We start from the raw sequence: 17,437 nt of genomic DNA, 5'->3' as shown, positions 1-17,437 counted from the left end.
GTTACCTCCATGATCAGACAGCTTCTATACTCATGGTGACAAGACGGCTGCCAGCAACTCTCAGCTTACATTCTCTCGAACAAAAATCCCCTAGAAAAGCACTCTTTCCTGGTAGTTCCAGTAAATGACCAAAATCCAATCACAGACTCAACTTGAGTTGCTCACCCAAACCTGAAGCAGTTATGGCAGCCAGCCAGGTGAAATGATTCACCAGGCTGGATCCTGTGCCTAGCCCTAGTGCTGAGGATGAGGCAAACCCAAGTGAACTGAGAGCTGAGGGTGAGCGACTGTCCAAAATAAAATCAATGTGTGGTTCCCAGCAAAATAAGGAATGGGTGCTGGGCAGACAGAAACAAGGAAATGAAGCACCAATATGTGCTACAGTGTAGAGGAACCTTGAAAACATGATGCTTGATGGAAGAGGCCAGATATTGTGTGATACTATGTGTATGAAATATCCAGAATAGGTAAATCTACAGATGGATCCAACCAGGGGCTGGAGGGAAGGGGGAATGGAAAGTAACTGCTTATGGCTATGGGGGGGTCTTCTCTGGAGGTGATACAATATTTTGAAACTAGATAGAGATGATGATTGCACAGCATTGTGAATGAACTAGTGCCATGGAATTGTACACCTTCAAATGATCGATTTTATGTTGTGTGAGCTGGAAAAGCAGCAAGACCCCTGGGTCAGGAGACCTGTAGACACAAACTCCTAATAAGATAACCAGCTCCTGAAGAGCAGAGATCATCCTTACTCCTTCCTGCCCCCCACCAGTGCCAGCACATGCCTGGCACATAATAGATGTGAAATTAATGCCAACTGCAAATGAACTGAGAATTTGGGCCAGAAAGCTTGGCTCTAGGTCTGTCCACCCTCCCAACACATCCAGCTTACCAGCTCTTGGACCTTTGATTTCTACCTCTACCAAATAAGAAATGCCAATTCCGCCCCGCCTGCTTTGCAAAATGTGTGTGTGTGTGTGTGTCCTAGAGCAGGAGTTATTAATCTGAGGTTCATGGAAAGAATTCAGAGGGTCCACGTCTTTGAACAGGAAGAAAATTATCTTTATTTTCCCTAAAATGTAACTGAAATTTAGCTAAATGCAGGGTCGCAAACCACAGTAGTGTTAACAGTAACTGTTAGGAATCACATCTTTTCAAATCGCATCATAGTTGATATATATGCCTCTAACTATCATTTATGCTCACTGCTTCTTCCAAATTACAGTAGTTTTTAGACCCACTACAAGATCTTGTTATTAAGTATGTTAAAGAGGAAACACATGTAATTATCATAAATTTGGTGTTAAAAAACATTTTGTAATCCTCTGTTTAATTTGTAATCATGAAGTGCTATATCGTAACTATGGTGTTTTTTTTTTTAAATATTTTGTAACTGTGTATTTTTGTTGTATGCATTAAAAGTAGTATTCTGCAATGGGATAAATTTAGGAGTATGGGATTAACAGATACACACTGCTATATATAAAATAGATAAACACTGCAGGATTTAGTGTGAAGCACAGGGAACTATATTCAGTATCTTGTAATAGCCTATAAAGGAAAAGAACCTGAAAAAATATATTTATATATGTATGTGTATATAACTGAATCACTTTGCTGTACATCTGAAACTAACACAATATTGTAAATCAACTATATTTCAATTAATTAATTATAAAAAAATAAATTTTAAAAAAAGCATTGTTCTGAGATAAGGGTCCGTTGGCTGTATTCACCAAACTGCCAAGGCATCCGTGGCATGAAAAGCTGATCTCAGAAGTTCTCTAAAGAGGAAGTAGATGTAGCAGGTGATCACTGCCGTCTAATTGTGCTGGGCAAGTCTCCTAAACTCTCCAAGCATCAGTGTCCTCATCTGTAAAATGAGCATAGTTAAGAGTACCTGCCTCACAGGGTTATAGAGACCAGCCTCACTGGTAAGATCAAGGGGCAAACTACACACAGAGCCCCAGCTCAGTACCTAGCACACAGTAAGTGCTCAATAAATGCCTTTATTGCTGTGATTGTGCCATTTCCTTTGGACTCCGAGGGAAGCTCTTTCACAGCTGAGCACTCCTTTGTCTTGCTCAGGTTCATCCGGAAACAGGGCCTGGACCGGCTCTTCCTGGAGTGTGATGCCCACATGTGGCGCCTGGGGGACCGGCGGATCCCAGAGGGCATTGCCGTGGATGGCGGCTCAGATTGGTTCCTGCTAAACCGGAAGTTTGTTGAGTATGTGACGTTCTCCACAGACGATCTGGTGACCAAAATGAAACAGTTCTACTCCTACACCCTGCTTCCTGCTGAGGTGAGTATCCAGGAGAAAAAAATCCCTGGAAAAGGTAGGGGCTGGCTCTAGCCTTTGGAGCAAAGTGGATGCTGAATTTTTGGCAAAGGGATGCGAAGTTCAATGCATCATCCTCCAATACATTCAGAGGAAGATGGGGAACTGTGTCAGCCACCAGGGACCTTGCTGTCATAGCAGGGCCCCTGGTTCCCTCCAGTCTGCATGGAGGTTGTGTGGAATAGATGCACAATGCTATACGGCGTCTTTAAAGGTGCAAATAAGAAAGACTGTTCTTCCTCAAGACATTTGGCTCCCACTGGTCATAAAATCATCACGATATACTGATTTTGTTAGAACAAGACACTTTATTGCCATTTTCCAGAAAAATGTTATTTAAAAAAATACAAACCTCTCATACCCACAATATCGATGGTGCCCCCTAGAGTTGTACAGTGTGTAACATACACAATGGTATATGCTGGCTTTTGACAGATCCTCCACAGTCAGCTATCCTGTGGTAACTTTTCATCACCAAGAATCCCTTTTCTAATTTTGAGTAGTGTTTTATGATTCACTGACAGACAGCATTGCCCTCATCACTGACACCAAAAATTCCAGGGATCTCAAAGACAGACAGCCAGGGCTTCTGTTGGATTTGCCCCAGCCCCCTACACTGAGTGCCATCATGACCAAATGCTTGGGACTCAGCATTGCCCACTGGCTTTTGGAAATATTTGAAAAGCTCTGGGAAGTCTTGTCAGCACTTTTCAGACCTCAGGGTGGGAAGCTGCTTTAGGGTGCTAAAGCAAAGTACAATAAAAAGGACAGCTCATAAGCAACAGAAATTTACTTCTCATAGTTCTGGTGGCCAGAAGCCCTAGACCAGGGTGCCAGCGTGGTCAGGTGAGAGCCCTCTTCCGGGTTGCAGACTGCCTACTGACAGTTCTCACCGTGTCCTCACAAGGCGGAAGAGGTGTGGGAGCTCTCCAGGGTCCCTTCTATAAGGGCACTAATTCCATTCATGAGGACCCCACCCTCACGTCCCAGTCACCTCCCAGTGGCCCCACCTCCTAACACTGTCATATTGGGGGTTAGGATTTCAACCTGTGAATTTCGGGGGCACAGAAACATTCAGTCCATTCCAGAAGTCCTGTTCTGGAAGGTTGCAAGCTATTCTAAAACAGCCCCAGCCCCGTCTGAAAACGGGTAGGGACCCAGTGCTGACGTGTCGCCCCTGGGCTGAGAGATTCTAGATTAACTCCCTGACCTCCAGTTCACGTTCATCCTAATTTCTAACTTCAAAAGACTCCAGAGTTGGTTCTGTTTCTCTTGAGCCTGTGACACCTCCTGTAAATGGTCCACCGTTCCTTCCTGGCTGTGCCCTGTCTCTGGACCACTCAGGTCGTGTGTTTCTAGGTCAGACGAGACAATGCATCTCACTTGGTGGTTTCCATGTCCCTCACCAACATCTGGGCCAGGGCCAAGCTCTTGGTAAGGCTGACTGCCCACGTCACTCCTGAAGGACAATGGCTTATCATCGCTGGGTCAGGTTTTGCTATCCTGTGCACATGTTAAGTAATCTGCTTTTAATCCTGTTTCATCGAGAATGACCTTTTCTCTCAACTCTGATAACCCCCTCCTCCTCCATTATCTTGCAGGGACTTTCTGTATCATTACGAAAGGACACAGGCCAATCAGTAATTGGGTACTTTTCCCCCCACCACTTGATGGAGAATATGTGCCTCTGTGGGCTTGTAGACAATTCAAGCTTAAAATTCAGGCTTACAGTCATGTCATTTAGCATCACTGGAAGGTCAGCTGGGAGTGTGGGTGGAACCTCACTTTGCCCACTCACCCATTGAGAAGAGACTGTTTCTTTTTCTTTTTTTTTTTCTTTTTAATGTTAACAGTCATGGATAATCATTGTTCATATCCATTACTTCATCAGGGACTGCAAGTGGTCATCCTTTTGTTGTTGTTGTTCTTTGTTCGTGTTATGAGGGGGAGGTAATTAGGTTTATTTATTTACATTTGGAGGAGGTACTGGGGATTGAACCCAGGACCTCATGCATGCTAAGCATGCGCTCTACCACTTGAGCTATACCCTCCCCCCGAGAAGAGACTGGGACTTTGGTTGTTCTATTCAAGATGCCCATCCCAATGCCTGCTCTCTCTGTCCCACCTGGACCCTCCCCCCACAGCACACACAGGCACCTGCATAAAAAGCGTCCCTGGCAGACCCCACCTCCTCCATTCCAGCGTCTGCACCCTGCCCTCCCTGCTCCCAGACCACCTCCAGGGGCCCAGTTTAGAAGAAAGCTGAAGGCTGTGCCATAAATGTGTAACAGGCAGACATGTATTCCCCAACAGCTTCCTCCGGGAAGCAGAGGGCAGGGGAGAACGTATCTGCCTGGTAGCCTGGTATCCAGGGTTGTTATAAAATTGTCCAAATAGAAGTCAGTCCCTCTCTCTCTCTCTCTGTTTATCTGTGTCTCTCTTTCAGCAGCTGCAACCATGTCTCTCCTCTCTGGTCTCTCTTTTCATTCTCAACATTGCCTCTATCTCAGGTTTTTGGGAGAGGCTGGCCAAGAGTCTCAGGAAGAAGGGGAAATGATGGTGGCCGGTTCAGCACCACGGACAGCAGACAGCCCCACCCCATCCCTACCCCCACCCCTCCAGGTTTTGTAGTCGTTACTCCAGTGACTAAGGCAGGGGGACATCCAAGAGTCAGGCCTCCCTCTCCCAGGGGTGAAATTTCAGGGCTTCAGTCTTTGCTCTCAAGATATCTCAGGCCTGAAACCAAAGAAGGTCTGGCTATTTGCAAAAAACAAGAGCCCTTTTGTCCCAGTGTTTCACCTCTGAGCCCCATGTGTTGACATACCCTAAGGGACCTTCTCTCTGCTGAGCAGACAGAAGATGCCCTAGGTGATAAGAGATGTCTTGAAATCAGCTTCCAGGCTGCTGGGGAGAGACAACCTAGAGAAACACTCAGAACAGTAACTTCTAAGCAGAACTAAGCTACTCTGGACAAGATCTCCAGTGTCCCCTGAGTTGACCTGGACTGGTGCTGACCCCATTTTCAGAGAAAGCAGCTGAGTCTCCAAGAGAGTCCCTTCAGAGTCAGGTGGTCCCAGGGAAGGACCCCCATCCCCACCCCAGCCCGTCTAAGGTGGGCTGGGAGAGGTCTCAGGCCAGTCCCCTCTCTCCCCTGCAGTCCTTCTTCCACACGGTCCTGGAGAACAGCCCCCACTGCGACACCATGGTGGACAACAACCTGCGCATCACCAACTGGAACCGCAAGCTGGGCTGCAAGTGCCAGTACAAGCACATCGTGGACTGGTGCGGCTGCTCCCCCAACGACTTCAAGCCGCAAGACTTCCACCGCTTCCAGGTGAGCCGCCCGTCCGCCCTGCCCGCCCCCCGCCACGCCCTCCCAGCCGGTATCAGCAGGCATCCGAGGCAGCCCTGCAGGTCATCTTATCTGCACTTTCCAACCCTGGCTGTTGATGATAATCATGACATTGTCAACAGTAGCCAACATTTGTTGATCACTAACACCACGCAAGGGGCGTTCTACCCACTTAGCCTGTATTGACGCACTAAACCCACAACAGCCTTAGAAGAGAGAGAGAAAGAGATGTGAAATTAACACAACATTGTGAATCGACTATGCTTCAATTAAAAATAAATGAACAGATAGATAATTATTCCATTTTAGAGACAGGGAAACTGAGGCATAGAAAAGAGAAAAAACCTTATACAAGGTTTTTGCATAAACATAGCCCAAAACATCTCTTTTCAGAGACCATACCTGTATCCATTTCTCTACTGCTTTTTAATCAGAATCCCCTGATAGACTTGTTAAAAATATATCTCTGGGTACAAGCTTGATTATATCTAGGGCAGAGTTCCTCAACCCCAGCAGTCTTACCATTGTGGCTGCGTAAGTCTGCGTTGGGGGTGGGGCTGTAGGATGCTCAGCAGCATCCCTGGCCTGTACCTACTAGGTGCCAGGAGCATCTCCCCCTTGTCGGAGAATGTGTCCAGATGCTGCTTAATGTCATGCGGGGGCATCCAGTAGCATCCTCCAGGCCTGATAACCAGACATGTCTTCAGACATTGCCAAATGTCCACTGAAGGCAGACTCATCCCTAGTTGAGAGCTACTGATTTATTTTCAGTATATTACACTTTGGGAAATTCTCATGAGCTGCCAGGTTTGGAAACCACTGCGCTCTGTGAGCTTAAAGGAGTAACAGGAACGTGATTGCCTTCACAGGTATCTCTGCAAGGCCCAGCGACTCACAGTTCTGGGCAGAGCAGAGGCAGGAGGGCGGTGGATGCTCCATCTGCTTATCATAAGCCCCAAGAGGGCCTTGGACCCCAGACCTATTCAGGATGGTGACCTCTTTCCATCCTGCGTGAGCATGCTTCGCGCTCCCTCCAGGCCAGTTCCCTGTCCCAGTGCCCAGCCCCAGCTGCCCAGAGCACAAATGAAAGGCTACAGAATGGTTAAACAAATCACTCTGAGGTCACTAGAGCTTCCCATATGCGGGGCGGAGAATAGGGGGCAGACAACAGCACAGCAGTGCCAGGCTGATAACCTGGGGGCCCCCGCTGCCTCGCTCTGGCACGTAGCTGAAGCATCCAGGAGAGGACACAGGCTGCCCTCATGGAGCTTCCAGCCTCTTAGCCTGGCTTCTCCTCAGAGTGTGGTCCACGGTCCAGCAGCATCAGCATCACCAGGGAACTTGTCAGAGATGCGGGATCTCTGCAGCTCCTCACCTGCTGAGTCGGAATCTGCATGTTAACAAGACCCCCAGGGGACTGGGAGGCTGTTATTACGTTTGAGAAGTACTGGGTTAGGAGTCTGCTCTGTCCCAGGCCTGTGTGCCAGGCCCTCTGGGGGCGTTGGCTTCACTGTGTAGAAATCACTGTGCAGGTGGGGGAACCGAGGCACAGAGGGCAGACTGACTTGTCCAGGGACATGCAGCTGAGGGGAGTGAGAGGTCCCACGTGGGTGTTTCCAGTTCCAGATCTGGGCTGTTCCCACCAGACCCCACTGCCATCCCAGTTTCGTGCCTAGTGAGTGCAGAATACACAGCAGGTTTCAGCCCATCATTCGTATTCCCTCAAGGTCCCCACCTAATGACTTTCACCTCTGCAAGCAGTTACTGCCATAAGTATTTTTTTAGGCCTGTTTTTGGTGGCAGATTGAGAGCTACCCCGGGGGCCTCCTCAAACCCATGCTGATAGAGGCATGAACTTGGGTGACATTCTAGCTCCATTGTCCTTGCAGAAAGGATCGCTGAGCTGAGAGGATGGCAAGGGGGAATATCGGACCTATTGAAAAGGGAGAAAAAGAGAAGACTCCCCACTTCTGTAGAGGACCAGTCGTCACCCTCATTCCAAAGGACCTCCATTGTTGAGGGCAAGAAGCTGTGATGCTTCTTGGGTGCGCTGTTGCTCTTGGGCCCCTCCTGGGTGACAACATTTGTATTCCAGCCCTGGCATCCTGGGGACATCGTGGTCTCTGGTCAAAATGAGCTGACATCGAGGCCGTGTTACGTGCTTGAGCTCTTTAATTCACAGTAAACAAAGATCAAGATTATCCCCAACATCTAGACGCAAGAAACTGCTGCCTGTGAGGAACTCGGAGTTCTTGTTCGAGGAACTCGGAGTTCTTCTTCAAAGAACTCTGAGGAAGAGAATGATAAATATAGAAACGTGCCCTTTTAGGAGCTCCAGCTCTGATCAGAGAATCTCAGGCGGAGATTCTGCCACTGAGTCTGGTTCTCTGCCCCAGAAAATGAAGACTTAGAAGCCCCTAGTAGCAGGCTTAGTGATAATAGTCACATAATAATAGACGTTAACACTGTGTGCCAGACTCTGTGCTAAGTGCCCATGTTATTATCCCATTTTAGGGCTAGGGAAACTGAGGCTCTGATGACTTGCCCAAAGACATATGCAGCTAGAAAGATGCAGGATAAGGTTTTGAACCCAGGTGGTCTGGCTCTCTCCAGTGCTACTGTAAGGGAGCTGAGCTGACCCCTCCATCACAGAGAATGGGCAGAGGGGTCCCAAGGGTTCGTGAAGCAGAGAGGAGAGGGGATGTTCCGATTACTACCAAGGTTTCTGTTATCGGGGCTTCAAGTTCATTCAAGCAGCAGTTTGATCCTGGGATGACGCAGTAGAAAGAGCTTGGGTTTTAGAGTCATCAGATCCGGGTTCAGATCTTAGGCCTGGGTAAGTTTGTAGATATCACTTACCCTCTCCAAGCCCAGTTTCCTTAATGAGACTCCTAACACCTGCTTTGCAGAGTTGTTGGGCGGCTTGGCGTTAATGACAAAATGCAGTGCCCGGCATATGGCATGTGCTAAGCAGTTTTATTTCATTGTTGTTGCTCTTCAACCACGGCCGTGAGAACAATGCTAGTCCCAGTTAAGGCGATAATTACACTAGATCATAGGCTTCTCAAGGGGGCTGTGTTTCCATTGGTTCCATAGCCCTAGACCAGAAGCCCACAAACTGCAGCCCCTGAGTCAGATCCAGCCCACTCCCTGTTTCTGGAGCACAGCCACGTGCTCATTCATTTACTAGTTTGTCTGTGGTTGCTTTCACACTACAACAGCAGAGTTGATTAGTTGCAAAGCCAGAAGTAGTTATTATCTGGCCTTTTACTGGAAAGGTTTCTTGATCTCTGCCCCAGACCACAGTTTTAGACTTGGTGGATAACAAATGTTCAGTATTTTATTTTCCTAATCCTTGACCCTGGATCTTAGTCCTGGCTCTGCCATTACCTTGCTGTGTGACCTTAGATAAGTCCCTTTGCCTCTCTGGGACTTAGTCTCCTTGAAAACTTGGCTTACATAAATGGTCCTCAAACACTGCAGCAGAATCACCTGGGAAGCTTTTTTTGGATACAGATTCCCAAACCTCATTTTCAGAGATGTTGACTCAGTAGGTCCGGGGACAGACTGCAGAATCTGAATTTGTTTAAAGCCAGCCCAGGTGTCATTCACATTGTCCTCAAACCCTAGTGAGCAAATGAATCACCTTCAAAGCCTGTAAAAAATATGGATTTCTAAGCCCTGCTCCCAGAGATGCTGATCCATAAATCTGAGATACTCCTTGTGGGTCTGTAAGTCATCTACAGCGCCCCGGAGGCGACAGGAAGTGGTGGCGACTGGGGTGAGCCCGTGCTGTCTAAAGGGACAGGTGCTACTCAGCCCTAACTAGTTGTCACCAGGTAGGAACATGGGCCTGTGGTTGCCAGACCATTTCTGTTTAAAGGGATGCTGAAGTTGTTTCTGTGAACTATTCTACTTTTTAAATGTTCCAGCTAATTCAATTTTAAAACATTCTGCTGAACAACTAAAATATATCCGTAGGCTGTATCTGCCCTAGACCCCCAGCTGAATGATTTCTGAGCTCCATCCCAGCTATAAATGTCTAAGCTGCAGTTTATCTCACGGATATTTAAATGCTGCTTACTAAGTGTCCATCATTGCTTGAAATGCTTTACAGATATTAACTCATTCAATCCTAAAACACCCTTGTTGCAGAGGAGGAAGCTAAGAGAAAGGGCAGTAAAAGTCATTTGGGGTCTGGATCCAGGCAGGCTGGCTGCAAAGCCCCGCTCCTGAATCCACACCTGCCCCGATCCCAGCTTGCTGACCCTGTTCATTTTATCTCACGAGCACAGCAGACAGCCCGGCCCACCTTCTTCGCCCGCAAGTTCGAAGCCGTGGTGAATCAGGAAATCATCGGGCAGCTGGACTATTACCTGTACGGGAACTACCCCGCGGGCACCCCGGGCCTCCGCTCCTACTGGGAGAACGTCTACGAGGAGCCGGACGGCATCCACAGCCTGAGCGACGTGGTGCTCACCTTGTACCACTCCTTCTCCCGCCTGGGCCTCCGCCGGGCCGAGGCGTCACTGCACACGGAGGGGGAGAACAGCTGCAGGTGAGCCCGGGACGGGGGCGCAGGGGGGCCCGGAAGGAGGGACCTTCCTTCTTTTTAGGGGCTGCAGCTCCACTCCGTGCCTCTCCCGAAAAATCATCTATGCAAACATCCCAGCATTCAGGGCATTCCCAGTCTAAGCCATCATCACCCTTTTACCTTTTCAAAATACCAGATCTACTATTTACCTAATAGCTTCCTTTCAGTGGATTCATTCTTTATGCTAAATATGTGTATTTTAGAAGGAAGCTTTATGTCACCATATTATATTATGTTTGTCCTAAATGGAAAATAACCATGAAAATACTGAACTTTATTTTTTTTTCCTTTTTATTACGGAAAATGTCAAACATACACCAAATAGAAAAGTGTCACCTGCCATCTCCAGCTCTCTCAATGACCAACTCTGGGCCAGTGCAGTTTCATCTTTACCTTCACCCACTTTCGCCCTTCTCCCAGATCAGTCTGATTGAAGCAAGCCCCCGAATATTATATATATCACTGAAAAATTGACTCCTTTTAAAAACAGAACCATACCACCATAATCACACATAAAAACATAACCAAAAGCAATGTTTAAAGGCAGAACTATTATTTACAACATTCAAGTACCCGTAAGAATCATCTCACCGACCACTTGCGGGTGCCAGTTGACACTTCAAGAATGTTCTAGAATATATGGAAAGAAATGGTAGGCAAATGATTCAACACAGTCCCTTCCTCTCCCCCTTTTCCCTAAGCCAACCAACCCTTTTTTTTTTTTTTTTTTTTTTTTTTTTTGTGGACCTCTTCTGTTCTCTAGCCTTACGCGTTGCAGATATTTACACACTTACAACAAGAATGTGATGTCCTGTTTTTTTCCCCCCAGCTTGGCGTTATAATATGAGCCGCCTCCTCTCCATGCTGCTTTGCAGCTTCCCTGATGATAATGGTCCTTTTAATGCAGCTAGTATTCCATTAAGCAGAAATTCCAGAGTTTGCTTAACCTAGCCCTTTCCTGTTGTTATTGTCAGTAATGGGCCATTGTCAATAATGTTCTGATGAACCTCTTTTTGCAGAAAGCCTCTTTTTTCTCCTCTTCTCTTTTCTGATTATTTCCTGAGGATGAATTCCCAGAAGTGCCTCTAATCACTCACCTTTTTCTGGTTCTCCCTGCTCCTCTTCCTGGCACCTTCCTCTTTTAACAATAAAGCAGAAAAAAAAATTTTTTTATTAACAGTAGTCTCTCTCCACTGAGCCTTCTGTATGTATGTTCCCTCCTGCCTGCTCTTCCCTCTTCTCAGGAACGGAAGAAGGGAAAGAAAGGAACGATTTTGTTCCATAAAACTCTGAAAACATGGAGAAGTTTCTTGTCTGAGGCCCCAGCTGGATTTCCGCAGGGCTGCAACCATTTTTCCCCTATTTCCTCGTGGCCTCAGTCTTCTCTCTCCTCTCCCTGCAAGGCCTGATTTAGTTTAAAGGGAGACCCGTGTTTGAACTCAGGACCTGCACTTTGAACTGCACTCTACTTACCAGCTGTTGACCTTGGGCAAGTCGTTAATCTCTCTGAGCCTCAGCTTCCTCATCTGGAAAATGGGAATAATGATAAGTCTAACAGCATATGGTGTTGTGAGGTTTAAAGAGGGTACTCCTCCAAAACTGCCTTATGAGTTGTGTCTTATTAGTATTTCACATATGAAGTGCTCAGTAAATGTCCCTGCCATCGTTGGTATCTTAGTTGCCATTATTATTTTTTGTTGTTGATTTTTTTGTTTGTTATGGGTTTGTTTTTTTTTTTTGGTATTTTTATCCTTATTTTTTATTGAAGTGTAGTTGATTTACAATGTTAGTTTTCTGCACACAGCAAAGCGATTCAGTTGTACATATATATATATATATATATGTGTGTGTGTATATATTTTTTCAGTTTCTTTTCCATTTTATAGTTGCCATTATTAGTTAAGCTGCCAGAAACAGCCAGTGGGGAACTGACTATGTGAGCTCCACGCTCCGTCCCTGATTCTGTGAACTAGTCATCACTTCCTCTTCCATCGCCTCCTTTGCGGACCGCCCCTGCTGTCCCTGCACAGTCTACCTTTTCCCAAGCGCCAAGGGTCATCTCAAGTGCCACATCCCCTGTGATGCTTATTCAGAGCCCCCCCCGCCCCGCCCCCGCTTGCCCACCCCACGCCTCTCCAAAGCCGGAAGCAGACTTGCCTCCAGCACTCCCGTTGCGCGTAGCAGCAGCGCCTTGGGTCCGGGTCATCGGTGGCTTGACTTTCTCTCCTGCTAGTCAGGGCAGCGGAGTCCCTGCCTGAGGAACCACAGTACGTGTCCCCAGTAGACAGCACAGTGCCCGACACTTAGGAGGAGAATTCTCTTCAAGAGTAGTTTTAATCCCAGACGTCATAGAATTTATTTGGTAAATAATCTGATATGAAATTTCAAAAGACACCTCCAGTGGATTTACGGTTGTTGAGAGTTCCTCCTGGCATTTGGTTTGGGATTAAGCGAGCCATCAAGTTGCCTCGGGCCTCGGCTCCTCTGGCTTCTATCTCATTTTTTATTATAATGGAACCATTGTGCCTCGCTGTGGGCAAAGCCAATATATTTATGAATATAGGCCTGCAAATAAATCAGGACAAAGGACCCTTATCCCAAAAGGCAAAAGAGAGTGAATTCCTGCCCCCGGGCTATCTGGGGAAACAGCAAGTGAAAACTTAATTCAAGAGTTCCACTTTTTCTGGGCATTTCATGCAAATTGTGTTTTTCTAGTCTAAAATGTTTATTGATTTTTTTTCTTATTATAAAATAACACTTGTTGATTGCGGAAAATTTCAAAATGGCAGATTGAGAGAACAAGAAAGTAAAAGTTTGCTTGTGAGCCACCATGCAGAAATAAGGATGTCAGTATTTTATTATGGGTCCTCAAATTCAAATGCCCTCCAGGGCCAGGCAGGAAGCATGTGTCCTCAGCGCAGGGTGGGCTGACCGTGTGGACCTGGAACCCCCAGGGCCCTGGTGCCTAACTCCAGCACATCCTTGCCCTTGAGAGTGTAGACTTGGAGTTGCCAATCACATCTCCTAATTTTTCAAGACGAATGAGAAATCCATATTTTTGTGTGAACCTCCTAATATTTTTAATGCTCACCTCATTTAAATAAGAAATAAAAATACCTCTGGGCCAAGGGAATGCATCTGAGGCATTCTTTAGGTCCTAGTGTATTACCTCTAGTTACAACTCTCCTCTGAGTTTTAATCACTTAATTACCGTATACAGTCAAGAGAAGGTACCAGACGGCTTTGTGTCCAGTTGGGGGTTACAGGTTCCCTAGATGGACCTTAGAAGCAAAGGGTTCAAGGGAAAATCCTTCTAGAATTTTCACTCAAACAGTAAGTAATGATTGAGCATCTGCCATGCGTCAGGCTCGGCACTGGGCACTCAGCCATAACCCAGACAGTCCAGTCCCCAAGCTCAAGGCCCTCCCATTCTACTATGAAGGCAGACAGTATCCCAGCACACATAAACAAGAACAAAAGATCAACAGAGATCAGTGTTCTACTGAGAATGTAAAGTCATGTGAAAGCAGTGAGTTGGTGACTTCAGATTCAGTGGTCAGGGAAGATCTCTCTGCGGTGGTAACATTTAGCAAAATGATAAGATGAGCCAACCATGCAGTCCTAAGGGGGAAAGAGCCTTCCCAGCAGAGAGACTGTCCCGTGCAAAGGCCCTGAGGTGGAAATGAGTTTAGCATGTTGAGGAATTTAAAGTAAGGTCCATGCGGCTGGAAAGTGGTGGGCTGGGACAGAGGGAAACAAAATGAGGCTAAAGAAAGAGGCGGGACTTTGTAGACCAGGTAACGAGTTTGGACTTTATCCAAACATAAGCAAAGCCCCTCGTGGTGTTTCGGCAAGGGACGATGACTGCTATGAGACTGGGTTACAGCAGACACACTAGGAGGGAGACAAGTAAGGAAGCTCCTGCAAGGGTCCAGGGAAGGCCTGCTGGCAGCTGGACCAGGACGCTGGCAGTGCACAGGACAGTAGGGGATGGATTCAGGTGGAGAAAACAGGATTTCTTCAGAGAAGGTGTGGGAGAGTAAGCCACCCAGGATGCACTCCTCAATTTCTAGAGCATGTGACCGTCCCTTGTTTACAAGCACCCCATACAACTGACCACCCCCTTCTGGAAACACTTTCTTCTTTTGACTCCCGTGACAACCCTCTCTCCTGCTCTTCTTCCACTGTCGCTAGTCCACCCACCTTACAGAATAAACACTGACAGTGTATCATGAATCTATTGCAATAATGCCACGTAACAAACGAGTCCCAAATCAGTGTTTTGAAACAATAAGCATGTACATAGCCTTCAAGTTTGCAGGTGAGCCGGGCAGTTTTCCTGGTCTCCGCCAGTATCTCTCCCGCAACTGCAGCCAGCGGCAGGTCAGGAGAGGGGCTCTGTTGCTCTCGGCTGGGAGCTGTTGGCAGATCTAGGATGGCTCTGGCTGGGACACCTTGGGTGGCTCAGCTCTGCTCCAAGTGTCTCCTCCCCCAGCAGGCCAGCCTAGGCGTGCTCTCACGGTGAGCATGAAAGAGCAAGAGGCTAGTGGAAAGGTGCAAAGCCTCCTGGCGCTCTGATTCAGAACTGGCATGACACCCCTTCCTCTGCTGGCCCAGGCAGATTCAAGAGAGGGGAATAGACTCACTTCATCACTGCAAGGAAACCCACAAAATCACATGAGAAAGACAGGAGAGGGGACAAACTGGGGACATGACTGCAGACAACCTCAGGACTCTCCCACGACTCCATATCTGCCGTCCACAGTTGCCACTAGCCACAGAGAGGCATCTAAGTTTAAATTAACTAAAATTAAAAATGCAGTTCCTCAGTCACACCAGCCACAATTCAAGGGCTTGATCGTCACAAGTGGTTGGGGCTACTGAGCTGGACGGCGCTGGCGTAGGACATTCTGTCATCGCGGCAAGGTCTGCAGCACAGTCCAGAGGGAAGGTTTTCTGCTCCCAAAGTCCAGACCCAAGTGGACTCGCATGGACAGGGAATGCCCAGCCAGCAATCTGAAGATGGTTTTTTTCCCCAGAGCTCCGGAGGCATCGCAATAACAAGGCAGTGGCTTCAGGGTGACACAGGAAGGCAGCTTCCCTAACCATTACCATTGGGCATAAAGACGTAAAGTCCCGAGCAGGGCCGGGGGAGGGAATGCTGCGCGGGGACCGTGATTTGTGGAGGGCTGTTGTCAAGGGGCCACGCGCCCACTAAGTGCTGTGCGGTTAACACACTGCGGAACCGGCCGCTTTTCATCTTACAAGTAGGAACGACAAAGAGCTGGGTGCACGCTCCTCCCTCCTCTCTCTGTTCCCCTCTCCTCTGGGCATCTTTGCTTAGCTTCCCTGCCCCTTTCAGCCAGAAGCCTTTGTGGATCTAAGACGCGCATCTTGAAACCAGCTGCCTGTTTGTGTATGTATGTATTTATCTCAGACTGGCAGGCATTTTTAAGGATAATACCCAGTGCCATTGGTGACAAGGACAGGGAGGGTGTAAATCAGTACCACCTTTGTGATAAACTTGGGCAGCAGACATAGAGAGCCCCTTGGAGATTAGAGAGAGAGAGAGCGAGAAATGTTCCAAAAAACATCTTTGCTCAAGGATGGTTAATGCAGCATTGTTTAGAACAACAAAAAAAAATTAGAAACTAGTTGGACCCCCCAGTGATGGGGAACTTCTATAATAATAACATGTTTTGGTACGATATTTCCATATTGTGATATTCCATTACAATGGAACAATGTATACATGCACACACACACACATCATGTTTTCAGAGACTTTGAAAGGCATGTGCTAATGCTCAAGAAATGCTATGAAGCAAAAGCAGGATATAGTGTGTGTATTATGATCCCGACTACGTAAGATTTTGCAAATATATGCCTAGAAAATAAGGCTGAAAGGAAGTACGTTATGATGGCCCTGTGTGTACACCATTGTCGCTCCCCGGTACCTGGCACGAGAGAATCAATGAATATCTGTGAATTCACATCATCATCTATGGAAAGAAGCATCACACGCAGTAATTTTTACTTCCTTGATTGTGCCCTCATACAATCAGTGTGTTTTACGTTTATGATCAACAAAAAAGTTATTGTTAATAAGTTATTGAGATCAGAGAAAGACGGGGAGCAGCCTTCAAGAATATGGCGAGCACTGTGTAAAATTGTAGCAACAGGCTCAGCCTGATGGATGGAGAGCCCCGTTGATCAGACACATGTCCGGCCCTGACCGGTGAGCCTGTGTGACACTGAGTGTGTTTTTCAGGTACTATCCAATGGGCCACCCAGCTTCTGTCCACATCTACTTCCTTGCTGACCGTTTCCAGGGCTTTCTGATCAAGCATCATGCGACCAATCTAGCCGTGAGCAAACTCGAGACCCTGGAGACGTGGGTGATGCCAAAGAAGGTCTTCAAGATCGCAAGCCCACCCAGCGACTTTGGGAGGCTTCAGTTTTCTGAGGTAAGAGCCCAGAGACTGTCACACTTTGTCGCCTCTGGCAGCCGCCTTGCTGGGATCTTTTCACGCTCTGACCCTTGTAGCTGGAGACGGGGGAGAAGGAGACTTGAAGATCCTCAAAGATATGCTTGCCCTGTGCCACTCCCAGCATCTTAAACAGCAGAAGGAAGGAGAGAGTAGGGAAGTCAATACCCACACACCAACCAGCCTGGAGGCTGACTACATTTTTATAGTAGAACTTCTATTCCTTTTAATTTTTTATCCTAATCAGTAATTCCTCCTAAACATGTGTTAGTCATAAACTAATAACAAACCAGTTTCCTAATGGAGTTATGGCCTTAGTCCCATTTTACAGGTTGAAAAGTGAGGCCTAATGATTTTCTGGATCATAGCTAGGAGGTGGAAGAGCTCAACATTTAACCCAGGTCTCTGAGGCTACAAATCCCATGCTTAATTGTGCTTTTGTCTCCCCAGTTTCTAGCACAGAGATAAACTCAAAGTAAGCACCAGATCAGTCGTTGACCAGATGAGTGGATGAATGGATGCATAGATGGATGGACAGCCATGTCAGTGGACAGACAGATAGACTGGTGAATGGATGCATGGGTCCACGGGATCCAGGTCCCACCTCCCCAGGACAGCATCAGCTTTTAGTTATTTTTTCTGCCTGAGGAGGTGGA

The 17,437-nt window shown here is 47.2% G+C and overlaps 1 protein-coding gene across 1 annotated transcript in view; it reads left to right on the top strand.

Annotated features, from left to right (window-relative positions):
• XYLT1 (xylosyltransferase 1) overlaps nt 1-17,437 on the top strand; it is a 292,362-nt gene that overhangs the window by 257,601 nt on the left and 17,324 nt on the right. The window contains exons 7-10 of the mRNA XM_032460971.1: nt 2,095-2,311; nt 5,505-5,681; nt 9,995-10,257; nt 16,565-16,760. Coding sequence (XP_032316862.1) covers nt 2,095-2,311; nt 5,505-5,681; nt 9,995-10,257; nt 16,565-16,760 — 853 coding nt within the window. The remainder of the gene's footprint in view (nt 1-2,094; nt 2,312-5,504; nt 5,682-9,994; nt 10,258-16,564; nt 16,761-17,437) is intronic.

Source organism: Camelus ferus, chromosome 18 (genome assembly GCF_009834535.1).
Source record: "Camelus ferus isolate YT-003-E chromosome 18, BCGSAC_Cfer_1.0, whole genome shotgun sequence".
Taxonomy (NCBI): domain Eukaryota; kingdom Metazoa; phylum Chordata; class Mammalia; order Artiodactyla; family Camelidae; genus Camelus; species Camelus ferus.
This window is presented reverse-complemented; position numbering and strand designations above follow the sequence as displayed.